General features: G+C 43.1%; 1 protein-coding gene across 1 annotated transcript in view; it reads right to left on the reverse strand.

The window, feature by feature from the left end:
* LOC138268114 (mucin-3A-like) overlaps positions 1-25422 on the reverse strand; it is a 247055-nt gene extending 221633 nt beyond the window's left edge. Inside the window, exon 1 of the mRNA XM_069217504.1 lies at positions 25215-25422. Within this exon, the coding sequence (XP_069073605.1) occupies positions 25215-25275 (61 nt within the window). The 5' untranslated portion in view covers positions 25276-25422. The remainder of the gene's footprint in view (positions 1-25214) is intronic.
* Positions 25423-27656: the final 2234 nt, after the last annotated feature.

Raw genomic sequence — 27656 nt, forward strand, 5'->3', positions numbered from 1 at the left:
AAGATTAGTGGGTTAGCCTCTGGAGGTACATTCCCAATGAAGTGAGGAATGCACTGTAATCTATGGCGAAAGCGGACAGAATGAAATATCCCCTTGTGAAGGAGGCTTTGGCCTAGAAATACAGGGCAATCCCAGGGAGATATTCACTGACATTCAGGAACAGCCAAAATATGCCATGGGAAATTTAAGTGGATTTTCTGGATCCGTTTTGCTAGTGGCTGGATGGTTGGGTGATGGGCAGTGAAGTGAATGATTGCTAGGGGATATGCAATCTGATTGTCAGAGAGAACCCTTTCGTCTTTGTTTTACAGAGCTGCCCTAACACCTTGTGAATAGTAAGCTTTCTGATCCCAGAGAGCTCGCTAAGGAGGCAAACCGCTGGATCACACTAAGGTCTACAAGAAGGTATCCGGGGACGACTCCCAAAAGTGTGGTCAGGGTTTGTGCCAGAGGAGGGAGGTAAGATATAAAATTAGGAAGGAGTTCTCTCAAGACCCCCAAAATGGTTCTTAGGGGAAAGGGTCCGAGTACCAATCTGACCAGAAAAAAGGGTTTGTAGACCGGAACAGTTGTAAGTTTGTCTCCAAGTGTTATTAGTGTTACCAATATGGGCACACGAAGGGTAATGCCAAGTGTCCCTAAGTGGCCACATTCCCCCAATAGTGGGCAAACCCCTTGGTTGGCCAGTGAAACACTTGGGGATGAGATGTCCCCAGTTAGTGTGGGGCAGATAGCTGAGGTTACCCTACTGTCCCTGGGTGAAAAAGAGATGGTGCCCAAAGCCCACACACCTTCAAATACTTTCAAGTACAGTCAGTGGGTCACCATCAATGGAAAAAGGGTGGAAGCTATCAGGTCCACAGGAACCAGAATGGCTACTGTCAGATTTAATCTGGTGTCTGCAGAACAGATGACACCCAATGCATTTCACCAGGTTGTAGTAGTAGGTAACCGTGAGAACCACCATCCAATGGCTGTGGTTCCTTTTGTATGGAGGGAGGTTCTCAGGTTCTCTTAAGGTAGCTGTGAGCCCTTGGTTTGTTTGCTTGGGAAGGACCTGGAGCACAAGGCCTGGGAGGAAGTGGAGCACGGGTCACACCTAGAAATGTTAGGGTAATCTGAATGAATCTGTATGACCACAAAGCTCATGTCTGCCAGAGAGGTGGGTCAAGGAAGCCTGAACCCAGGAAGAATGGCACAGGCAGTTGTCAAAAAAGGGAAGGGTTGGGGCAGGGGAACCAGCCCCTGAAACTCCCATAGTACAGGTAGATAGTTCACCAGAGGAGGCCACCCCAGAGCCTACCGGTGAGGACATTGCCTTCCTAAGAGAAGTACGTGTGCTTGTTGGATGATAAGCTGAGGTTGGGCCCTCCAAGGAGGAATTCTACAAGGCACAGAAGGAGTTCCCAACCCTAAAGGGAATGAGGCAGCAAACAGACCTCTGGTGATCACCTCATATATTGGGATAATTATCTCCTGTATAGTGAGCCTAATGCACCTGTGCATGGGGCAACACATGTATTGGTGGTTGCCCAGTGCTATTGTACCTTCCTAGAGGTACTGGCTCATGAAATTAACCTGGCAGGCAAAACCTTTGCCAGACTTTTCTCCAACTATTTTTGGCCTGGATGAGGCTATCCTCAGATACATTGTGCAGAACCTGTCTCACCTGCCAGACCAGTGGGAAAGTAGTGGGAAATAGTGGGAAAATAGGCAAAAAGCTGAAGGCTCCCCTGAAACCCTTATGTGTCTTTGGCATCTGCTTTGAAAGGGTGAGCATCGACATTGACCTTAGGCAACAGGTTTATCCTGGTTTTAATGGACCATGCCACTAGATACCCAGAGAGAAATCCCTCTGAGGTCTGTGACTGCACCTGCATGTGGCAAGGGCTCTGGAGGGGTATTTCACCTTGGAGGTGTTCCCTAAGGAAGTGGTGCCTGACATGGCACCAACTTCTTGTCTACCTACATGAAGTACATGTGGGTAGAGTGTGGAGTAACCTACCCTACCATCCCAAAATGAATGAGCTTGTTCAGAGGTTCAACAAGACACTGGAAAGTATAATTATTAACCTGTCTGAGCCCATGAGGTGGAAGTAGGATGCCTCTTACCATGCATGGTTTTGCCTACAGGGAGGGACCACAGAGGGGAAATGGGCTCAGTCCATTCAAAAATCTTTATTGACACCCTCTTAGTCTGGTGGAGGGGCGGGAGCAAGCCATCCAGGATATGGTTAGCTACATGTAGGTAAGAAAAACCAAATGGGCAAGTTCTGGAAGAAAAATTCTGAGAACATGGAGGTTAGCCAGGAAGCCATGAAACTCTGATATGGCTAGAAGGTCACTCTGTTAGAATTTCAGCCTAGCCATAAAGTGTGAGTGATGGAGCTAGTTGAGCCCAGAGCCCTCAAAGACTGCTGGATAGGGTCCTATGAGGTGATTAGGAGGAAGGGGGAGACCACCTACCTGGTGGACCTCAAGACCATCAGACACTCTTAAGGGTCCTCCAAGTCAATCATCTCAAACCCCACTGCAAGAGGTCCGAGGTCACCATGCTTTTTGTGACAGATGATGGAGAAGAAGAGGAGAGAGTGAACCTCTCCATGACTGTTGGACTTTTTGCCTTACGCAGGGTCATCCCCAGTCTTTTTGCCTCCTTTCTCCTGGTTTTTCTGACCTCTCGCTGTTGGCTCTAGTACTCTGAGCACTTCATCACTGCTGACCAGTACTAAAGTGCAGGTACTCTCCCATCTAAAGTTGGGATGATTGGCTTATACCTAATTGGCATATTTAATTTACCTATAAGTCCCTTGTACAGTGGTATCTCTATACCCAGGGCCTGTAAATTAAATGCTACTAGTGGGCCTGCAGCGCTGCTTGTGCCACCACTGAAGTAGACTTTCAAACCTGTCTCAGGCCTGCTAGTGCAGGGCCTGTGTGCGCAGTTTTCTGCCAGAGGGACCTGGCATCTAAACTTACTTGCCAGGCCCAAAACTCCCCTTTTCCTACATGTAAGTCACCCCTAAGGTACGCCCTAGCTAGCCCTATGGGCAGGGTGCCATGTATGTAGAAAGGCAGGACATGTGCCAAGTTGCGTGGCCTGTCCTGGTAGTGACAAACAGTCTAACTTGGTGTCTCACTGCTGTGAGTGCTGCCTTCTAGAAATGCCCTGCCTTATGTTTAAGGGGTATTGCCTGATTTATGAGGGGTAGCGTAGGCATGTTTGGTATGGTTGTGATGGTGATAATAAATGCTGCTTACTGGTGTGGGTGTATTCTTTATTACTATCACAGAAATGCCACTTCTAGAAAGTGCACATATATCTGTGCTTATGACTCCGGTGTTTTGCAGCTTGACTCCAATCCACGTCTGGGCAGAGTGACAGTTGTGGCTTTGTGCATACTTTTCAGACAGCCTGTACACAGGGAGGGTGGAGGTGTCACAGAGGTGCATCTGCATACTGAATAGTCTTCCTGGGCTGAGAGAAGGGAGAGGCGGGGCACACCTACATTTGTAAAGGCTGTGCCCTGGCCTTACACAATAGGGTCGTTAACCCCCCACTGATGTTTGGAGCCTGTGCTGAAAGGAGAGAGGGGGCACTCCCAGAACCAGTTGTAACTGGCTGGAACCTCCTCTCCCTACCATTGTAAAACACTGTAAGAACTAACTATAAATACAGGGGAATTTTCCCCACAATTTGGAGACTCTTGGAATCATCTTGAAACTGGACACCAAAGGCTGAAAGGACTCAGCAGGAACCACCATGGACTGCTGCTGCTGTGCTGACCTGTGACCTGCCTGGTCACTGTGAAGGACTTGCCACTTGCTGCCTTTCCCTTGTGCTGGCCTGTAGCTGGGCCCTCCACCTGAGGACCTGGTTTTAAGATTCTGCTCCCCAGGGGCAGGGTGCTGTGGCCCCTGACCCCTGCATCCATTTCTTCACAAGGGGTGCATCTTCGTGGTTGTGGCTGCCATAGCGCTGATTGCAGCGCGCTTATGGAGCCTTGGGAGCTCGTAGGCTCCTTGCTGCATTGTGCCCCTTTAAATAAGATCACCGCAGCGGCCCGGGAAGCTGGAAGAACACTCGCGCACCGCATCGGGTGCAGGTGAGTGTCTGCTCGGGCCCCAGGAGGGGTCCGATCTTCTTGTGGCTTCACGGCAGGACCAGGGGAAGGTGCAGAGAGAGCCCCCTTCCCCCTGGCCTCTGCGTTAGGAGCAGGAAGCTCCTTTTCTGCTGTTAGGTAAAATGGGCATTATTGTTGCCCCCCCTCCCCCTTGGTGTAATAGCCAGTGGAGGCCTGGGGGGGCCCCCAGAGATCGCGGGTCCCGGGAGGGGCCCGTCATTAAACCGAACGGGGTGCATGGTGCCCCCCTCCTGCCCTAAGTTGTTTTTGCTGGCTTTGGCCTCCCTCGTGAGGGCCGGTTGAGGCCCTGGGGGGCCCCCAGTAATCAAGGGCCCCGGAGGGGCCTGTCTATAAAAGAGAGGAGGTGCATGTCGCCCTCCTCGGACCCCAGAGTATAAGGAAGGCCCCCGTTTTGTGCATAGGAGCGCCAGGGGCCCCATTGTTCGCCTTCTAGGCACTGGAGGTGCCTTCATCCAACCAGGTACTGTTTAAAGGACTAATATAGTTGCAATCCAAAGTTCTTTCTACAGACTTTTGTTTGATTCATATATTACATACCTGCGTTTGATGTTTTTACATATGTGTATGCAAATGTTCCTTTTATGGACATGCTTGCTAATATGTTTTTCTAACTTGCCATATGTTTTCTAATGTTCCTACTATGGGCATTTTATGATATTCTTATGACAAGTGCTGTCATGTAATAACGTGTTTTCCTGACTACTGCTTATGTTGCAGAATACTGAGTAACCTGTGTGTTATGTGTGACTACTGCTAGGTTGCAGAGTAACTAATGTGTAACGTTCTGACAACTGCTAAGGTAGCAGGATAGTACTGATATGTGATGTTTGGTCTGATAATTGCCTTGTGTACAATACAGTATATTTCATATAATCTGGTGTTGTGTTTCCTTTGTGGTGCGGATATTGCATCACATGTGTTGTGTGTGTTGTGCAAACGCTTTACACATTGCCTCTGTGTTAAGCCTGACTGCTCGTGCCAAGCTACCAAGGGGGTGAGCAGGGGTTATTTTGGACGTGTAACTCCCTTGCCCTGACTAGAGTTGGTAAGTTCTGCCTGGCTGAGGTGCATACCCTAGCCAACCAGAAACCCCATTTCTAACAATGACCTCTTGTCAGCAAAAGAAAAATATGAGTCAGTGGAAGGTGTCAGCCTCTCCCTTGTCCTGAACCCGAACAGCAGAGGGACCTACACCAGTTGCTGGGACAGTTAGGACCCATCATGTTGATACTGGAGATATCCTGTCTGGTAAGAAAAACATCTACAGGGTGTCAAACAAGGTAAGGGCCAGCATTAAGGAGGAAGTCTCCATGATGTTGGAAGTGGGAGTTATTGAGCATTACAGTAGTCCTTGGTCCAGCCCAGTGATACTGGTACCCATAGCTGCCCTGCAGGTCACCACTCCAGCACTAAGGTTCTGTGTGAACTACAGGGGGCTCAACGTATTCACCAAGACTGAGGCGCACTCCATTCACAGAGTTGATGAGCTCTTTGATCAGTTATTGGTTGCCAAGATTTTGAGCACGTTTAGCCTTACTTCAGGGTACTGGCAGAATACCCTAACTGAGGGAGCCAAAGAGAGGTCAGCATTCACTGCCCCAAAGGTGTGCTTTCAATTGAAAGTGATGCCCTTTGGATTGAAGCATGCCCCTGTCACATTCACGAGATTGGTGAACCAGGTCTTAGCTGGGATGGAGGCCTTCAGTGCTGCTTACATGGATGACATGGCTGTTTCCAGTAGCAGCTGGGAGGGCCATACGTTTCACCTGCAGGAAGTGTTTCAGGTCTTGCACTAGGCAGGGCTCACCATGAAGGCCAGTGATTGCCAGATTTGGCATAGTTGTGTGGTGTATTTGAAACACCTTGTGGGCGGAGGTAAGGTGCAGCCCCTCCAGGCCCAAATAGAGACTACCTTGGCCTAGGAGATCCTCCAAAACCCAGACAGAAGTGAGGGCCTTCCTAGGCCTCACTAGTTACTACAGGAGGTTTGTTAAGGATATGGCACCATTGTTGAGCTGCCTTCAAGAAGCAGCCCAAAAAGATGATCTTGACAAAGGGCTGCAGAAAGCCCCTGACGCCCTCAAACAGACCAAGTGTACAGCCCCTGTACTCAAAGACCCTGACTTTTCCAGGAATTCATTGTGCAGACTGATGCCTCAGAGCAATGCACAGGCAGTGTTGTCACAGTTAAATGAAAGGGGCTTGGACCAACCTGGAGCTTTTATGTCTAGGAGGCTACTTCCCAGGGAACAGAGGTAGAGTGCTATTGAGAGGGAAACCTCTGCTGAAGACTTGCCACTGAACAAGCTGTGACCATACCTTTTTAGGACTCTCTTATGGGTTCAAACAAACCACATTCCCCTCAGATGACTCATTCAGATGAGGGGTGAGAATCCAAAATTCCTGAGGTGGTCCATCTCCCTACAGTGAATGGATGTCATAATGTAACATCATCTTCTGTCAGACCTCTCAAATGCTGATGTCTGTCCAGAGTCATCCGCATCAGTGATGAGAACTCCCAGGAGTTTGGGTAGTTCCTCCCACTTTCATTTGGGTGAGCACCTGTCAGCCTTAAGGTAGTCTTCCCTCAAACATTTTGCCTTCAACCTTCTATTTTGCAGAATGTGTTTTTGTTGGCCTAATGACTATGTGCACTCTATCACTACTAACCAGTGCTACAGGGATTGTGATCACTCCCTAAAACGTGGTAACATTGGTTTACACCTGAGTGACATATTTAATTTATTTATAAGTATCCCTAGTAATGGTGTATACCATATATCCAGGGCCTGCAAATTAAATGCTACTAGTGGGATTACAGAACTTATTGTGCCCCCAACTAAAGTAGCCCCCCTAAAACATGTCCTAGGCCTGCAATTAAAGCCTGAATGTGGTGTTAAAGTGCCAAATCAACTTGGCAAAATAAACCCCATGTCAAGTCTTAAACGCCCCTTTTATTACACATAAGTTGCCTCTAACGTAGACCCTAGTTCGCCAAAGAGCATGCTACATTGCAATTAAAAGGTTGAAAATGTGCTTTCAAGTTTTACATGAGCAAACAAACACAAATGGGGAGCAGGGTCAAGACTGATTTGTATATGGCTGGGTCCAAACTCGAATGGCATGAGAAAAAAAAAAAATGATGGATTTAGGCCCAGATCTCTGTACTGGGGTGAATGTTTGACATTGTTCAACATTCCGTCCATCACTTGTTCTTTTTGCATTTGTCACCCTAAATGGGAAAGGTATGCCCAGACGTGGTTCCCTTGCTCCCCCTGCCACTGGAGTCGAGCTAGCCTGGCTGATGAAGGGTGATACCCTGAAACCAGTCCCAGGGTGCTGGTTTCCTGTCCAAGGAGGACCTGGCTTGGTAGTTTGGGCTGGGCTGTTCTCATGGGGAGTAGGGTCAAGATTGATTTGCACATGGCTGGGTCCAAACTGGAATGGCATGGGTAGCAAAGAAATGATGGGTTTAGGCCCAGATCTCTGTACTGGAGGTGAATGTTTGACATTGTACAGCATTCCATCCTTCACTTGTTCTTTTTGCAATCAAGTTTTACATGTCCTGTAAGTGGAAAAACTCCTAGATTTGTTTTTTACTACTGAGAGGCCTACCTCCCCCATAGGATAACATTGGGTTGCTTTACTACATTTAATGCATTCTAACCTTTAATTGGGAACAGGTAAACAATTTATGTTTGTTGTCTGAGAAACTGTAATGTACAACTCTCTTTAAATGTGAAGTTGGATCTTAAGGTACAGTTGTGAAAATACCACTTTTAGAAAGTTGGCACTTTCCTGCCCTAATTATTTGGTGCCTGCAGACTGTTCTATATGACTCAGTGTAGTTGGCAGTTGGACTTTGTTTATTTCTTCTAGATAGCCACAAAATAGAGGGCTTAGGTGTGTCTGGATAGGCTATCACAGGCAGGATTGGGAGCAGAGCTGGGAAGAGCCCCACTTGCAACTGTGCCCTGCCTTCACACAAAGGACTTATCACCACTGCATTGTTTACACAGCCAGCTTGGAGCCAGGGCAGGGGAGGCAGGAAACCTCAAACACTTCAAAGGGAATTCTCTACAGCTTCTTTTACTTTAAAAAGGGCAGTAGGTATGCAAGTATTGAAAAGCCAATTGGTTTCCCCTATGAAACATCTATTGGCTTTGTCGATGTTTTTGTGCATGCTGCACAGCAATTGAGCTACTGTGCAACATGGAGTAAGATAAAAAAAAAGGCACTTTTAGGTGGTAACAAAAACAATTTGCTATCACATGGCCAGCTCTGATGGCATTATAGCACTTTTTAAAAAATTTAAACCATGTTGTACAGCAGAGCAACTGCTGTGCAATATGTAAAAAATATTGAAAAAAAAACAATAGATTTCACAAAGGCAAAACCTATTGGCTTTGCCAATGTTTGTTTTTCTCAGTCTCGCCTTTTAGGTCCACCTCAGTCGTGAACTGGGAAGACAACCCTCCAAAAATAACTTGTCCCTCCCCCCGGTGCAGAGTTTAACAATCAACCTTTCTCTCTGTGACTACACTAAGGCATATTTAAGATCCCCTAGCACCACATTAACGTAATATTTTGAACAATAATTTGGGCCAATAAGGCCAAATTCCCTGTGCCATATTTTTAAAGTGGTGCAAGGCATGCATGGGGGGCCGGGTAAAAAAAATGGCGCAAAGAAACCGAAGCGATTTCTTTGCATCATTTGTTTTCAACACTTTTAACGCCTGCTCAGAGCAGGTGTTAAAAGGAGGCACACCATTGTTTACAATGGGCCTAAATGGGCTTTGTAGGATTAGTGTCAACATTTTGTGAGGCAAATCCTCTAAAGCTACGGACTAGCGTAAAACAAAGTTGAGGCTAGTTCCCCTAACTATTGCCATCATGCATCGTATCTTAGATGCAGTGGACACCAGGTGGCATTAGCGGAGCACTAAGAAAAGTGCTGCTGAACTTGGTGCAGCTCCACTTTTCTTAAATATGCCCCTAAGTGCCAAGCCTCAGGACCATGAAGACTTTGAGGCAGCCAAGAAAGGGGAGCTATGGTAAACCACAAGCAGAATGAGTAAAACCAGACTTACAACTGCTAAGCATGAGCATGCCTCCCAGCAGCACTATTTACAATAGAGTGAGTAACCCTCCAGCAGAAAAACAGCCACAACTGCAGCACTTAGGGCACTCCCGTGCCAGGGAGCAGGACAGGCTACCGCATATGCCGCAGAAGCAGAAGGTGGCTACAAATACTCAATGCTTCCCTGCCTCAAAATGTCCACCTCCCTGCTGTGCACCAGTTGAGAGTGACAAAAATCAATCTTACCTTAGCATTCACAGCCAGGAGGTGTACTAGCATAACTTGTGAAAGATGAATGAAATGACTATGGGCCTGATTTAGATCATGGTGGACAGGTTACTCCATCACAACAGTGATGGATAACCCATCCACCGAAATACAAATCTCATAGGATATAATAGGATTTATATTTTGGCGGATGGATTATCCATCACCGTTGTGACAGAGAAACCCATCTGCCAATGTCTAAATCAGGCCCTATGTCTCGAAGGAAAAAACTCCTCAACTTTCAAATGAATAGCAAAAGAAGTGTGGCTTTACATTTCCAAACCAACAAAAAAGTGTATGTCGGAAGGCTGAAGCTAGGTTTCTTAATGGGCAAAACATACACTACCCTCACCTGAAGATACTTTCCCTGTAAACAATTCACACAATGTTTTAGGTGCCAGAAATCAGATAATTTTCCAATTGCCAACTAAATAAAGATGATCCCCGGATGCCCCATCCACAAAGTATGTATTTGTTGAGATATACATTCATTATGAACTATTAATGCGGAAAAATCTTGAGTGTAACACACAAGTATTATTTTGTTGTTCAGAAACTAATTTTGAAATATTGAAGCCGGTTAGTGAGTGTACTCTGACAAGAGAAGGAAGGTGTACGCATGGACCAATTACTTTACTAGATCATCATAATGCTTGATCAAACTAAAATCCTGATGATATTCGACATTCAATCAAAATGTTGCCTCCAATCCAACCCCTCAAAACATGTTTTCAGCCTTCCAGCAATAAGAATGGTGGCTGTTCGGTTCATGCTCTACCGGTACAATGTGTTACAGTAATCTCAGCGTCCCTGGAGTTGTACATAGGAGACATGAACACAGTGGATGTCATCAATGCATGCCAATGGTTATTAAGAAGAATATCTTTGGAAGACTGTAGTGAAAAGACACTGCCCATTAAAGCAGTACTTGAACCAGGCTCTGTGGCATGATGTTGGAGATGAGGAGGAAGCTCTGAACAGCAAGGAACGAGGAGTGACGTGGGAGCCAGACAATGGTAAGTAAAGTAAGGCGTGAGCCACGTGGGAACCAGCCAACAGCAAACAAAGTGAAATAGATGTCATGTGGGAGCCAGTCAATAGTAAGTAAAGATGAGGATTAGGCAGATTCAAATTTCTTTAATTGTTTCTATTTTTTAAATTTTATTACAAAACCTTAAAACAAGACAACACAAGAGGAAGCTTTCCCATCAGGTCATCCAAATATATCCCAGATTAGCGAAGAAAACATGTTTACCTCTAACTAGCCCAAGTTAAATGCATCATTTTACTATCAAAATCACCATGGTAACACGATTAGTGTAACAATATCATTTGAACGCCTTTTCAGCATTTAATAAAATAAATAACAATCAGAGTTGTGGGGCTCCTGCCCACCAATGCTGCGTCAAACAATGTGATAACACTACAAATGTGATCTGTGGTTCTCCTTCCAGGTACAAACCCAGGCTATCTGGGAGACAGGATCTTTCTGATCACTGAGCTCAAAGTGAGGCAAGCAACTTTGCAAATATCTTACACTCGCGTTTAATAAACGTTATCAGCTATAAGACTGCTATATGGCTCTTGAGGTGGTTTGCCTATTTTTGGAAATACCACAATATAAGCCATGCACCACAAATCAGCAGCATGCTGCTCTTTCTGAATTTGCACGAAAGTTGACAACAGATCTTCCCTGAACTGTGAGGAGAAAGCCTGATAAAATTCCATCTGGATTTTATCCATCCCAACAGCTTTGCCTGAGGGAAATTCTCTTATTCCAGGTCCACCCAGGAGAGATGGGCTTTCTGTGCATTTCGATCTTCCATGCTTAACCTTTCAAATGGAACTGATTTTAAAAGTTGTACTAACGTTCCCTCGGCTTCCTCCTCAATTACATCGGCTCCATAGAGTCTTGCATAGTACTCTCGGAATACTTCTCAAATTATTTTGTGACCAGAAACTACAACTCCTCGAAAATCTTTTATCTCCCTTATTTTAGACTGGACAGTTTTCTGCTGAATCTGCACAGACAGAAGATGTCTCACCTGCTCACTATACTTCTAGCACTCATTCTTCCAAGTTAGCATTTTTTTTTCTTCAGCCTTCTTTCCTAATATATGATCAATCTCCGTTTTGATTAATGCAACCTTGTATTGAACTTTTTCGATATCCTGACCTTTCGACACTGCTGAAATTAATGCCACCTCTGCCTCTTCAAGATGGTTATATAACTCCTTCATATATGCTTTTTCTTTCTTTTGATGATTTAACATAATCCGTTCCCCTGCCTTAAAGGCATTTCATATTGCCCCATCTGACGCACCCCCCTATTAATCTCCATAAACATAGAAATCCAGCCCTTCATATGTTGAACATATGCTTCATCAGTTAGTAAAGTTCGCTGAAAAGTCCAGTCCTGTATTTTCAATTTCAGGCTCGTTCCTGCTAATCCTAATACCACTAGATTTGATAGGACATTACTCTGGGATTGTTTTCAGTCTCAGAGTCTTATCTAAGGTCAAGAGATAAAGGGCCATATGTACGAACACATTTTCCCATTGACACAGAATGAGAGAAACCCTTTGCTACATCTGGCCCAAAAAGTAGTCCAGCCAGACGTGTAAATGATGTGTGGAGGAGTAATATGTAAAACCCGGGTCTGACACTTTTAGTTAAAACCAGGTATCAATTAGATACTATAGTTGGACCAGTGAATTGTAAAATTTTTGCTTCTGTCCTGAATATGGGTTCACTCCTCCCTCTAGTTGCCCCCTTCCTTATGTTGATATTAAAATCCCCACAAAAGTTCCAGTTCAAGGTCGAGCCAGTCGAAAATCCCCAGGTCATCCAGGACTGAACCCTATATCAAAACTAAAGTAAAGATACACTTTAAATGGAGACACTCAGTCATTACCCATTTTCCAGCTTTATTTGTCTTAGTACGGTTCAACTTACAGCTGTTTTTCCAGGCTCAAATGACTACCCCCCTCGGTGCCTTACATCCTTGTGTTATGCATTACTGTTCTGTAGAAAGTCCAGCAGTCCTAAAACTCCCAGCATACATTCATAAAGCAGTTTTCTGAGATAACCTGCCTGTACCTTTGTTCCACCTCGTGTTGTCCCTACCCAGCTTTCACGGCGCAGCCCAACATCCCCAATACTCCCCACCCTGATAGAGTCCATCTCTGCCCACCCAGTCTCTCTCCACCACGATGAGGCAATCAGACCACCCATGGCCTGAGTGATGACAATCTGAGAACCCCTTCTTGCCTACCCTTTACGCCCCCCAGGAGCTAATCCGCAGCATATGGAGAAAACTTTAAGGAGATTAAACTGAAGCTCTTGCGTTTACCATTTCCAAAGGTGTCCCCGTTTGTCCTCTAATCAAAATAATGCTATTATACAATTGTAGTACATATTCATTCTAGAGATTAAGAATTTCTTTGTCCCCCTTGGTGGGCCAGCCAGTCTACTAGAATCAACGGCCCATATATCATACTGAAGGGTGGCTGCCCAAAGAGAATAGGTGACCCCCCTATTCTAATGTCATAGGCAGGTTCTAAGCCCCTTGTAAGATTGTTCTTTTAAATATGATTTTGCAAGCAAAGCACAAGCACTGTGCAGGTGAAACCTGAAAATAGGACCTTCAGACGTACCCTTCAGTTCACTTTCTGGAAGGACTCTCAAAGGACTGCCTGCTGCTGTGGCCTGCTGTAGCCTGTTGTATACTTCAGAAGACTCCTTTGCTGCACATGGGAGGATTGCTTTGCTGCCTAAAGCCTGCCTAGAACCCTCAGAGACCTGCCCTGCCTTTTGAGCCCTGTTCTATTTCTTGAACTCAGGACTACCAAAGAGACTCCAAGGGCTACTTGACAAGCATCCTGGTCACATCCTCACACAACTAGTTGTCTGTGGTTAGCACTTTCATCTTTTAGGCGCTAGTTTGTATGGCAATTTTTGAAAATTCATAAATCCACTTCTACTGATTGGATTTCTGTCATTTTTTGGTGTCAAATAGTTTATTACAGGTTTCTCTATTTTACAAAATTGATGTGGGATTTTTCTTGTGTTGTGTTTTTACTTTATTCCTGTTTGTGTGCTGCATAAATATTTTTAACATTGCCACAGTGACACCTATCAGAGTGTTAGGCAGAGGTTCATTTAGTGACTTTTGTGGTTCACCCTGACAGCAATTGTGGCTGTTGCTGTAACAGGCTAAATACCCCATTCAACCAACAACCCAATTTCTCACAGGTGTATTCTTAGACACTATACTAACAAGTATGAAAAGTGTCAATTTATATTTACTGGCATCCGTGAAGACAAGAAATATAAGTATTACTTCACTACTTGTAGCATACACTAGGCTCCTGCAGTCTCCTACTACAGATGGATAAGCTAAATTCAATATATAATTACAAATTTGCAGATATTCTCCATGTTCTGAAGAAAACATTTAGGCCTAGGCACAGGCTGAAAACATAGGGCTGACAGCATATTTAACTCAGTATGTCAGTACTTAGTATTTTCAAGTTATGTTCATAAAGATCTGTGACTATCAGTTGACTATGATCACAAATTCTGTCCTGTAGATTCCCATAGAGCTCCCATTCTGTCTGATTCTATTAGTTAGGGCTTTATTTTGAATTTTGTAAAAAGGATACTCTGTCACCAATGCAAAGGAATACCCTGTCCACGAAAACGTCAGCCCACACACCTCATTTAAAGACAGGTGGACCTTAAGTTTTCTGTCAAGGGCACACCAGTTGAAGTCCATCAATAGAAACCTTCCGCAAGACCCTGATGGAGTGCAGCCCGTTGGAGTAAGGACATTACACCATGTGTCCTATTTAGGATGGATGGTGTATTTTTTTCTGCCCATCACCACCCAGAAAAACCATGCAGTGATCATTGTATGGAGATGATGGCTGGGTCAGAGACAATCTATAAATATAGCACAGGGTAACTGGTCGAACCCTAAGTCAGAGTCTTAATTTCCTTTAGCTGTATTCCAAATCGGTCTTCCAAACTTTTCCTTGTTGTCCTATGTAAATTCACTGTGCAGTCTTCTGCTGGCTTCATGGTTTCGAGCCTGGTGCCTTTTGATACTATCGCACACAATTTGCTAGCAGTCATGTTTATTTCCTTGAACAATGATTTTAATTCCCTTTCGATTATAAAGGTTATATGATGCAATGACGATATCCAGCTCACTCAGACATCAACTGGTTAATTAATAACTGTCCTCGCCACAGTGCCAGAATTCTGTTTTTTACAATGCTAGAATATGCCAGTAATCTCTCTTGGTATCTGGTAGCCATAGTCACGGGCACAACTAGCTAAGTTATGTGAATATTAACCAAAGCTCACATCACTAGTGACTTAAGAGTATATAGCGACTGACCAATAAAGAATTAAGCACCCAGCATAAGGACTGATTTGATTTGACGTAGGATCCGATAGAGTATACTCAAGATTACAGCTGTACTTACCAATATACAGTGTGTGCAAGTCTTTGCCCAAGCTACATATGGCACCATCCTCGATTTAAATAGTCATTCTTCCATTCTCAAAATTATCAGTTTAAACAATAAGTATATTCCCCACAGTAGAAGTTATTGCTGAAAGGATAACAATTATTCGATGACTAAAGGGATGTCAATAGAGGAGGTAAGATTGTTTGTTTATCTTAATGAATTCAGTAAAATTACCACCAAACACAAAGTCGAAGCCTACTCCACAGTTTATTATTTAGCTACAGTAAGCAGAATTGATTACCATTCATCCATCACAATTGCAATTATGGTTCAGCCCCAAACCAAAGACACATTTTATGAAAAAAACTAATCCTTAGTTAATCCTTTCCAAAATGTAAAAGATCCTAAAGACCAAACAGGATACTGGTAGTACTGCTTATTATAGCCCCAAAAACATAACCACAACCAAATAGGAGTAGAACAAAACAATAGAGTACAAATTGTTCAATAGCTACCTAAAACACATAAAAAGGAAGATATCTGGACATGAATGGCATAGAATTAACCTACAGTTGAAATTATTCTGAGTAATATCCCCATTAGAAGATTATAAGCAATGGGAATTCAGAATGGCCTGCCTGATCACACAAATCCAAAGGGCAAATATTCAAACCAAAGTGAAAGACAAAACTTTCACAAAAAAACACAACACACAGATGACCTTCTTCCAGTCTAAAATGAAAAATATCCAGAAACTGGTATCTTCAGATAACATTTCTAACAATATATTAATAGTGAATCCTTGCCTCCTATTATAGCGTTAAACATTTACCAAACTAAAGCTCAACAAGACATTAAAAAACAAGAAATCATCGCAATCAATGGTATGCACAATCACAGAACTACGCCTTCAAATGTTTGTGCAAACTCTAGCACCACACACAGAAGAAACATTGAATTAATCCCTAGAACCTAAATCAAGCGCCACCCTAATGAAACAGGTCCTTAAAATACACTGATCCTAAAACCCAGAGCAAACCTCAAGGTCCCAAAAATCAACCTATATCAGACATTATGTGCATTCTCAAAATGGTAGAAAAGGAAGCAAACAAACTGTTATAGGCTGATGGTAAAACACTACCAGAATGTTAAGAAGTGTCCAGGCCACCCAAATAAACCAGATCCAACTATAAAACATGAATGCTTTAAGAGGCACAACTCAGCTGGCCTGATACTGCCCAGTTTCTCTGTGGCATATGACAATGTTGACAACCCACATGATTTTAGATCAAACTGTGAGTCTTATGTGTTACTCAAACGATCTTTAGGTTTTTCCTCCAAGACTACAAACAAAATAGGATGACTGTATGTTGATCGACAACAAGAAGGTGACTTGAGGGTTTAATCCGTGATCATCCTTGTTACCCCGGTTTTTCAAAATATATATTTTCCCCTAGAAACAAGCAATTCACAAAATACTTTAGTTCCATGCTTATGCAGATGCTACACAAAAGAGGCTTCATCTGAAAGGATGTGTAAATTATACCAATGCTTCAGAATACCTTAGTCCCATACTGCCTTGGATGAGGGTTCATTCCTTCGACTGAATGAAAGAAGGTGTACTTCTAACTGCAAAATACTTAACCATAGCGTATTTTTCACTCATCCAAAATTAATACAACTAGCACCACTTATCCCTACTAACCTGATGCATTCAGGATTAATATCAATTTCTAAGCTCTCCTTCAAAGGCTATATGAATGTAGCAGTGATCAGCACAACGTCCAACTTTACAGGTCATTAAAAGTGTGCCCACTCTTCTGGAACAAAATAATTGAACCTAATCTCTCTTGGTGCCCCAATACCTAAGTAAAATAAAAGCTGCAAGAACTCACAGATATCATTATGTGGTGATCCCTGTCTGTGATGGAAACTTTGAAACCGTGTGCAAGTTATTCTTGCTGATTGAAAGCCCTACAGTCCATACAAGAGGCCAACCCTACACTGTACAAAAGTCAATAAACATAACATTTAATGAACAGACACAAGCACAATAAATTGACTCCTAATTCCTTCCCCTAGGTCCCAGAGGATCCCCAGATATGTAAGATACACACTACTATTTCACTGGCTTACTCCAGGTCTTGTAGTTTTACAAACATCTTGTAACCACTGTTCCACAAAAGGTGCACACTTGAGCGCACACCCAGCCTCTGCCTTGATGCCTTGCAGATAGATGCTGGAGAGTGCACTGATGGCATGAAAATGAATGTGTCACACTATGAATCTTTATGTAACATCTTGTGTTCTTATGCTCATCAGTGACTCGTGTTTCCACTGTCCAATAGGACCCCGAGTGAATGCTTTCATCACTGGTTATGAATCTGGGTTACTGTAGGAAATGGTACATTTTTCTCAGTGATTATACACAACTTCTCTGCTCCCATTTAGTTACCTTCACCGCATTCTGGATCAGTAAAGAAAAATATTCATTTATTTACATATTATTGTAGGTTCGCACATGTTCTGCGTATATTTGTTAGTACGACACCCTTTTCCCAGTTGTGTCAGTTGTCTCGTGAAAACACAAGCATTAGCAAAGCCACTAGCCCAGGCCTTGGCATGCTGTTTCAATGGTTATTTTAGGAAAATAAATCAGACAGCCACATAAATGCGACCATCATGTGCTTACAAATATTAATGTTAAATTAAAAAAAACATTCGCTGGTGTGGCAGTTTGATGCTGCTGTTTAAAAAGTAAAGAAGACTTTCAGCTGTGCCGTGAATTTTACCATTAGTTTTTATGAAGGTGATAAAAATGAATCACCTTCGAAGGAAAGACACAAGTTACAGCTACAATGTCACATAAAGCACACTTTATAATAGCAACTTTATATAAGGGACAGGAAATTAATCAATATTGAAATGTGCAACTACTGTATAGTGCAAGCAAAATAAATAGCCATTTTTTAAAGATAATATACACAAATCAAATAAAAAACACTTCGAAAGAGCTTTGTGACTGAAGAGAAAGAAACTACTTTGAAGCGGAAATGAACATTGTGCACAAACTCTGTGCAGTCACTGAAGTGAAGGAAGCAAAGGGGTGCAGTGGGCTGGCCCACTGCACCACAGTGTATGCTGTGATCAGGCTGCAAAATGTGAATGGCAATTCGACAGACGAATAGATGTCTTCTTCTAACCAAAATCTCCTCAATTTATGTATATGTACACAATTGTTTGAAAACAGTAATCGAAAAAAACTAACAAAGCTTACTCAAAGGCCATACCGAATAAATGATGCCACAAAATTAATATGCCATTTGAAAATAGCATTAGTACAAAACAGCCTTTCTAAAAATGAATGACATGAAAATGTATATTGTTGGAATCTCAAACAGCATCATATATAAACACAATTTTTTTTTTTTACCAAATTAACCCCGAAAACCATTCTTGGGACCTGTTTACTAGGAATTGTAATTTACTGGGTTTCAAGCACAGAGCTTGGTTGCCCCTACTCATTGCGAGGAGCTCAGCCGTTACATATTCCTTCTATCTCAACCACAGGACATGGATCTTGGGGCTGACAGCAGCTCAAACCATCCTATTTATCATTTAAAAATGTGTGCAATTAGTATTTTGTAGTGTATTTCTTTACTTGCACTTGTTTTGTGCATCATACTCATGCTGAGGCACGAAAGTGCATGAGCAGAGAGGTAGCACTACACCCTAGACCAGCACCTGCTTGGAAGTGTGTTTAATCTGGAATGGTCTATGAGGGAAGCGTTGTGTAGTTGTTTGTTACTGACCACAGTGGGACTCTTTCATGTCTTGAGTAACTGTTAGAAATGGGAGTCTCTCGTTGGCAGTGGTTTGCACCCTGTCCAAGTAGTGACCCTTCCTTCAAAGGGGATTACACAGCTAAAATAACTGCTGCGCACCCCCTTGGTAACTTGGCACGAGTAGTCAGGCTTATTTAAGAGGCAATGTGCAAAGCAGTTGCACATAGCACATACAGTATCACAGCGAAAACACTACAATCTTTATCTAAACGAAACAAGACCAAAATGAAAAAACTTCTGTAACGTTTTAGGCAATTCTATCCATAGAACTCTATGGGTGCGAGGATATTACACACAGTACCTTTGGGTGCATCAAAATCCAAGGCATAAACAGCTGCAAAGGAAGGAAGCAATGAAAAGCACAGAAATGCATTGGCTCATGAGTCCATGAGGAGGCAATGTGTCAGTTCTCCTTCACGCAGGAGAAGTGTGGAGTCGAATCTGGACTGTAAGGTGAAGCAAGGCATTGAATTCCAAGGCGGTTCCTTACAAGGGTGCTGCGTTGAAAACTTGAAGGAGCATAGGTGAGATGCATGGAAAGCAGCATGCAATAAAGGTTGATGCAGCAGCGGGAAACAGGCACTGCTTCAACTTCTTCAGCTGTGCTCCAACAATGCATTGATTCTCCAGCCGCACCGCAGGGTCTGCGTCGGAGTCAGTGCGCAAGTCTCCAGTCTCAGAGACATGGGCCGCTGGACTCATGCTGCGGCAGTTCTTTGGGCTGCGCACAGGTGCTGCATTGATGTCTTCAGCTGCACAGCGGCGATGTATGGAAATTTCTCCTGCACTGCAGTGTTGAATTGGAAACAGAGGTGCTGGAGGAGCAATGTGTTGATTTTGTAGCTCTTTGAAACAGGGACATGGAATGGGCACCACTTAGTGGTTCAGAACTCCCAGCAGGGGAGGTCAGAGGTGTTGCAGGTGCAGTCTTTTCTATCCCAGGACTTCTTAACAGTAGGCAAGCTCAATCCAAGCCCTTGGAGACACTTCACAAGCAGAATGCACAGGTAAGTCCAGTATTTGTCCTCTCCAAAGCAGAAGCAACACACAGCAAAGGGGCAGTACTCCACCTCACAGCTCTTCTCCTCGGCAGAGTCTCCTCTCGATCTAGAAGTGTTTGGAAATTCTGGATTTTTGGGTCCACTTCTTAAACTCATTTCTGCCTTTTAAATAGGCAAACTTCAAAGGAAAGTCTCTGTTCACAAGATCCTGCTTTGGCCAGGCTTGGCTCCAGACACACTCCAGGGGGTGGAGACTGCATTGTCAGAGGATAGGGACAGCCCTAACCAGGTGTCAGCGACAGCTCCTCTCACCACTCTAGCTCAGGAAGACACATCAGCCAGCTGATGGGTCATCAGGATATGCAGGGCACACCTCAGCTCCCTTTGTATGACTGTCTAGAGTGTATGCATGACCAGCCCCTATAAATCTAAACCAGACATTGATTCCACAGGCAGGCAGAGGCACAGAATGGTTAAGCAAGAAAATGCCCACTTCCTAAAAGTGGCAGTTTCAAACATGCAACTTAAAACCCTCTTCACTAAAAGATGTATTTTTAAGTTGTGAGTTCAGAGACCCCAAACTCCACATCTCTATCTGCTACCCATGGTAAATCATACTTGAGAGTTATTTCAAGGCAATCCCCATGTTAACCTACGGAAGAGATAGGCCTTCAATGGTAAAAACTGAATTTGCAAGCATTTTACTATCAGAACATGTAAAACACATCAGTACATGTCCTACCTCTTAAATACACTGCACCCTGCCCATGGGGCTACCTTGGGCCTACCTTAGGGGTGCCTTACATGTATGAAAAAGAAAGGTTTGGGCCTGGCAAATGGGTGCACTTGCCAGGTCGACCTGGCGGTTTAAAACTGCATACATAGACACTAAAATGACAGGTCTGAGACATGTTTACAGGGCTTCCCATGTGGGTGGCACAATCAGTGCTGCAGGCCCACTAGTAGCATTTGATTTACAGGCCTGGGCACACATGGTACAGTACACTAAGGACTTACTAGTAAATCAGATATGCCAATCATGGATAACCAATGATAATCACAATTTACACAGGAAGCACTTGCTTTTTAGCACTGATCAGCAGTGGTAAAGTGCACAGAGCACCAAAACCAGCAAAAACGAAATCCAGCAAACAGACAAAAAAACAGGAGGGACAGGCAAAAAGACAGGGGAAGCCATGCCAAGGAGGTCAGATCTAACAGAAACTGGGTGGGAAATGGGTTTAAAGATGCTCCACATATAGCTTATATTAATTTAGCTTACAGTTCACCTGAACTCCATAGACTCCACCCAGCAATGGAGGAGTGGTCTGTGCATGCATCAAACTCAAGTGGCCAAGCAGATATTTTTTAGAATTTCTCTGCTCAAACATGGACAGGAATGCTCAGTCAACAACCCACCATGGAAGAGAATTTATGGTAATGATCTTTAGAAATGACCAACTAATATTCTCAGGGCAAATTAAATCAGAGCAAACATCTTTTGGGACCACCATGGTAGACATAAGACTGGCCCGTTATCATGGATGGGGTAGAGGCAGTCATGGCCAATTACTTTATGAGTGTATCAGAAGCAGTGGTCGAAGTGAGCAGGATCGGAGGGGCACAACTTGCCCATACTTTTTTCAATTTATGAAAAAGTTTTGCTGTCATCCTGGGTCCTAAGGTGAGAGCTCACCATGCACAACCACAATGGTGGCACCTTTGACAGCTCAACTGTTCTCTTCATTGCACGAACTGCCACAGTGTCTCTGCAACTGCCTCCCAGGTATGCTGTGGTCAACAGCACGCCAGTCGACACAGTTTTAAACACTGCCAGACTCAGTGTGCTTCTTCCTGATCTGCTACCCCACCCCACATACTTTCCACTTTATTCTGCCTTTTAAAAGGTTCCTACATCAGTACTGGTTTCTTGTTCGTCCCCAAATAATTTCAAACTGCTTCAGAACTTCCCTGCACTTTGCAAACCAATTTGAACTCATTTTAACCTCTAATTATCAAATGTTATTTCTTACTGACTTTCATTGACCTACTGACCACGTGGAAACCTCACCCCCCCCCAAACAAAAAGAAAAACAAGGACTATACATCGACAGAAGAGCAAGGGATGCTCCTGTGCAGCACAAACCCAGAGGTGGATAATAATGCGCACTCTAGATCCAAAGTTTGAGTCATCTGGACACTGCACTGCGCTCAGTCTGGACACAGATTTTTCAGAACTGTCTCGCTTAGACATGCAGCGGTTTGAAACAAAGGTTCTGGGCAGGAGCTTCAGTGACAGTATCATGATGGGCTGAGCCAAACATTTGTTTTAGGCGCTCGCAGTGTGTAAAGTAAATTAATTTAATCCAATGTTCACTGGCTTAACAAAGACCCCTGCAGCGGTAGAGGAGATGCGAGCTCCAGGGGGCCCCTTCAGCACAATGCCAGAGGCTGAGAGCTCCTGAATAAGTCCAGAAGGGGCCTCTCCATGTACTATGCAGGAAGCCCCCTCAAGTCTCGTTACGCCGCTGCCAATATTTCTTTGTTAGTGCATTGCTTTATACAACATAGCTCAAAAACAAAAAGAAATAAACCCTGCTTAAATTTACCAAGCTGCACCGCCTGAAAATCAGGCTGTAACTCAAAGAAACATCTGGGTAAATGATTTCAGGGAAGCACTGGTTAGAGCCACCACCAATTGGAGGCTTATGATGTCCAAGTCCTCCATCCAGGGGTTCTTGGCTTCATTCTCTTAAATCCCAGTGCTTAGGATGGTGTGGGTCACCACCTAACAGATGGCCACGCTTCTGGCTTTCCTACACTCTTCTGCGCCTTGGATGCTTTGCTGTCTTCTAGAAGGTTGTCCTCTACAACAGGACTGAATATAGTACCTTCTGAGAGAGCTCTGGTTCTTCTGTCCATGTACTCCTGCTTGCCTTAGTTTTACTTTTCTGAGTCCCGTAGACCGGAAACTAAGGTTACATACATTTTATTAACATATCTTATATCAGTAAAAGAAAGGACCCTCTAGGTCACAGGTGTAAATACTGCATCTTTGTTTTCTGTCCTACATTCTAATGCTGAGATATTTAAGTGGAAACCAGTCTGATTACATTAATAAAATAATTCATAAACTGAAAAAAAATCACTAATAATCTGCTTGCACACTTACTACTGAGCTTTACAGTTTTTTTCGCTCAAAGAAGGCTCACAACACTTTCACGGCTACGTCACTTCCCGTTACTGTGGATCCTTTGATTTTACTCTGATCAAAAGAAAGCAGGTCAGAGAATTCGCAGGAAATCAATGCAATCCTTTGATTGAAGTATTTATGTGTGCTTTTAGAACCTCACGGACTTTAAAGAAAAATAGGAGCACTGGTCTACGCGGGGACGATTTTTTTATTGATTTTTTTTTTTCATTTCAGAAGTTCTGCTTTAAATAAGGCTAATTTTATCAATTAATCTATACTATTTCAAACACGTGCTAAATGTGGACTGTTATACATACTAAAGCAGTCAATATGCAAACTATACAATTTTAACAATATTAAACTTAATGTGACTGCACATACTAGTCCCCAAAACAATTCTATAGTCTGCAAATTATTCTTTTGATAGATGCATAAGATATATTTTCACATGTGGAGGATTAACATTGCCGGGAGAGTGGCAGAGCTTTAAGAATTAGAAGATTTAGGGCCTGATTTAAGTTTGGCGTTGGGGTTATTCCGTCACAAATGTGACGGATATCCCATTCGCCGTATTACAATCCCATTATATCCAATGGAATCGTAATACGGTGGAAGGGATATCCGCCATGCTTGTGAAGGATTAATCTGTTCGCTAAACTCTAAATCAGGCCTTTAATGAGTTCTCCTTGATATGTGTTGAAAAAAAAATGTCTTATGCAAATGAAGTTGCAAATTGAAGTTTAAAATGCCACGCTTGCACCATTTTAAAATTATTTATCGGTAAGACACCTCACCCTACACACGCATGTCCCATTGAAGTGGCAGATTTAGGGCCTGATTTCGATCTTGTCAGTATTACCGCCAGTTCGTGTTGGCAGCGGACCTGAAAAGACCATCAAGCAATGGGCACACATGGACACAGTTGATAAGTGTGTTTGTACCATCATTGTGGTGCCAGCATTAATTTGACAATGAATACTGAAATTATAATGACAGCTGTGTATGGGTGTGATGTCTTGCATCAGTGTGTCCCCATCCATGTGAGACCCAATTGTGTCCCCTATACATGCATGTAACCATAATGGAGAAAAAAAAAATCACTGTGACATTTATATGACTGCAGTGGTCCCGAGCTCATATGCGGTGCCCACACAACAGACACAGACAATGCAGGTTCCCTACCGTCAAGCATTTTCTCTGTAGTACAGTAGCAACAGCGACAGGAGGTCTTGTCCAGTCATGTGCATTCAAAAATGGGAAAAAGGTAAATTTTTACCCTTTTTCCTCTCCAATCCACCACCTCAGGTGCGGAGGTCCAACCACCACAGTTTGCGTGGTGGTAAGGCAGATGCAAATCTGCACAATGGTAAAGGTGGCTGGAACCTGGCCTCCAGCCACTATTTCCTATGGCGCCGTCAACGCAGGTGGAGTTTCTTGGTGGAGCCGGCAGGACTGATGCTGGCTTTCACCTATGGGACTGCTAACATCTAAGTGTGGCGCAGACTGCCAAGGGGATGGATGGGTTTTTAGTTGGAAACCTGAAGACAGGACACTTACTGCAAGATCTAAATCAGATGCGGAGTGTTCTCTTCCAGGGTGGCTGATATCATCATCAGCAAACACAGGACAAAGAAAAATGTGCGCACAAGTGTTTCATTAATGCACAGAGAGAAAAAAAAAATAGCTGAATTATTGGTTGTAACTGAAGCTTAAGAAGGTCCTATTTTCTCTGCAGTAGTAAGATACAAGCCAAAAAAATGTTGTTTAAAGTCAAGGCCCTAAACCTGAATCTTTCATAACTAAATTACGATGAAACATGTGGGAAATGCCTTCACAAATAGTTTTATCATATTTTATCATGTCTGCCTAAGATTTCTCTGACAAATTCTTTCACACCTTCCTGGAAATATGGAAATACACCCAACTGCGCAAGCTTAAGCAAGCAATTACGTATGGCAAGATTTGCACACATGAACAGCTTACAGCCACATATTTGCCAGTTATATGCCCGTACTTAGACCTTTGTAAATCAGGTGTAATTTACACTCCTGTCAGCCCCATCTTTTTGCAGACAGGAGTCCTAGTTATTCTGGATAATTCGCAGTAGCTCGTGCCAGATTCCCAGGAGCGCCGGGGGGGGGGGGGGGGTGGCACCAGCCGGAAGCACTGGCATACATGTTACTAATGGGTACTCTCTGGTACTTACCGGTTGTAGAAGCGGAGTATGAACATACGCAGATTAAGACCAAACATGCAGACGCCTTCATTTCATCTCTTCTGGTCTTCTCTTCAGTCCCGCTGCAGACGGCAGCTGGGTCGCTGCCTCGTGAGAAGTGAGGGCTTGGCAGGCAGTGGGTGATTTTTGACCCCGGTTTCTCTGTTCCTGATCGCGATATAAGAGCTATAACATTAGAATGCCATTGTACCCATGAACGTACGACGTAATTAGTTTACTAATCACTGATAACCAGGCTGTAAAGTTCAATGATTACTTTTGATATGAGTTCATAAAACGATGATGGAAACCCTGTGGGAGCACCTCTGTACCCTCCAGAAGGCTGCCTTATAAAATCCCAGGAATGACATCGAATGATTAATCACTCCTGGGCATGCACGCATACCAGCAGATTACCTGGGCAGGAGGAAGTTTCTTTAATGTGCTGACCCATGTTATTGACACTGCAAGACCTTGAGAAGGCCCCGTTATCAGTTTCTGAAGGGACTCCCTTGACATTTCCATTAAATGACTATGGTAACAGAATACACTCAATTATCAAAAGTAGAAAAGTTTTATTACATCCAGGAATGTTACTATTTACCATCAATTCGGATTGTGGAAGTGGAGTACCTCATGTCTATCTGGACTGACAAAGTAAATTCACACTAATGCCGTGATTACCAATAGTATTTTCCAATTCATGAATAAACCTCTTTTTTGAAGCATTTAGTAGTCCAGCTGGTTCATATTTAAGGCGTCCAGTAATTACGTGTGAAATTAATATTTCTCCCTTTGCTAAATTTTAGACGGTGAAATCTGTTGGAATTTCACAGGGAAATAATTGTACCGTACTTACTTACCATAGCGATTTTGGTGCGGTAAGCCCGATAATACGTGTGTTATTCAAGAAGAAAATCAAAATAGGTGGCATTTATCGTACTTGATAAATAACATACTCCAGCGATGTCCATCAGTTACCTGGTGCGATATAAAACAGCTGGATTCCTAAAATCTTAGAATCAGTGCCTATATGTTTCAGGTCCATGCGCCGCTGAATTTAAAACTAGAACGTTCACTTCTGAAGTGTTACGTCCAGATCCAATTATATGTGTATTTAGTTCTGCATTACCATTTATCTTCTCCTAATCTTAGAATAATGAAGTTGAGATTCATTTCAATTACCTCAAACATTTTTTTTATTTTTTAATCTCAAAGTGTTTTAATTTAAGGCCTATGAATTTTAGGTTGGTTTAGAGTGCTTTACAATGATAAGTGCATCGGTTACATAGTGAGGTCTATGGCAGTCACAAATATATTTAAAAAATAATGAAACCAGCATATACATGATAAACTGCTAGATACACCGACGTCCTCATGAAGAGTGCAACACGCGTTGTGGGCTTAAAAAATGAAATACTTGAAGGAAATTAACAGTTATCAAGCTTTGTTCCATTGGAAGAAGTGTGAATTGCACAGATTGGTATTATAATTGTATTTATACAGCGCTTGCTACCCCTGATAAGGCATCAAAGCACTTTTTGACGAGTAACACGCTACTCCGGAGCCCAAGAGGAATTAGTGGTGGATTAGTATAGAGAAATATGAGTACAGTATTAGTATTATTATGAGTTCATTTGAGCAGAGGATATGTGAGTTTGTTAGTTGGATTGACTAAAGTAATGGAGGGATAGAGGAGGGAAGAATCCAGAAGTGTTAATTGGGAATTTACAGTCATAGGATGAGGCTTGTGATGAGTAAAGTAGAGATGGAGGAGGGAAGAGTCTTTGGAAAGTGTTAGTGAAATCACAGTAGCAGGAGGGGTTTTGGATGAGTCAAAGGTGAGATAAATGAGGGAGAATTTAGTAGGGTTGTGTGGGGGATCATGGTAGTAAACTGAGGTTTGGGGTGAGCTAGATGCAGTAGAGGTGAAAAGAGCTCAGGAATGGGTTATTTTGGAGATGAAAGTAGTAGAATGGGTTTGGGACGAGTCAGAGTGGGAATGGAGAGTAGATTGATAGAGACATAGGGTGATGGGGAGATAGAGTAAAGCTTCCAAGAGAGTAAATGTATATCATTTTTATTTATTATATATATATATATATATATATATATACACATATACACACACACATACTTGAGGAGGTGGTCGGAGATCGTCAGACGCGCAGTGGGTCATAATTTTTTGGGTACTTCTGAGTATTTCCATTTTGCAAGCATTTAGTTTGAGATGGCTCCAAGTCATCCACTGATCAACGGCTCTGAGGCAACTGAAGATTTGCAAGTTTTCAACATCTTTGGGGCACTACAATTTAAGTAGTATTTGTGTGTCATCTGCATAGTTGTAGCATGTGAGTTGAAAATCATTGATCAATTCTGGTAATGGAATCATGTAGATATTGAAAAGCATAGGTGAGATGACTGATCCTTGGG

This window comes from Pleurodeles waltl, chromosome 12 (assembly GCF_031143425.1).
Source record: "Pleurodeles waltl isolate 20211129_DDA chromosome 12, aPleWal1.hap1.20221129, whole genome shotgun sequence".
NCBI lineage: Eukaryota > Metazoa > Chordata > Amphibia > Caudata > Salamandridae > Pleurodeles > Pleurodeles waltl.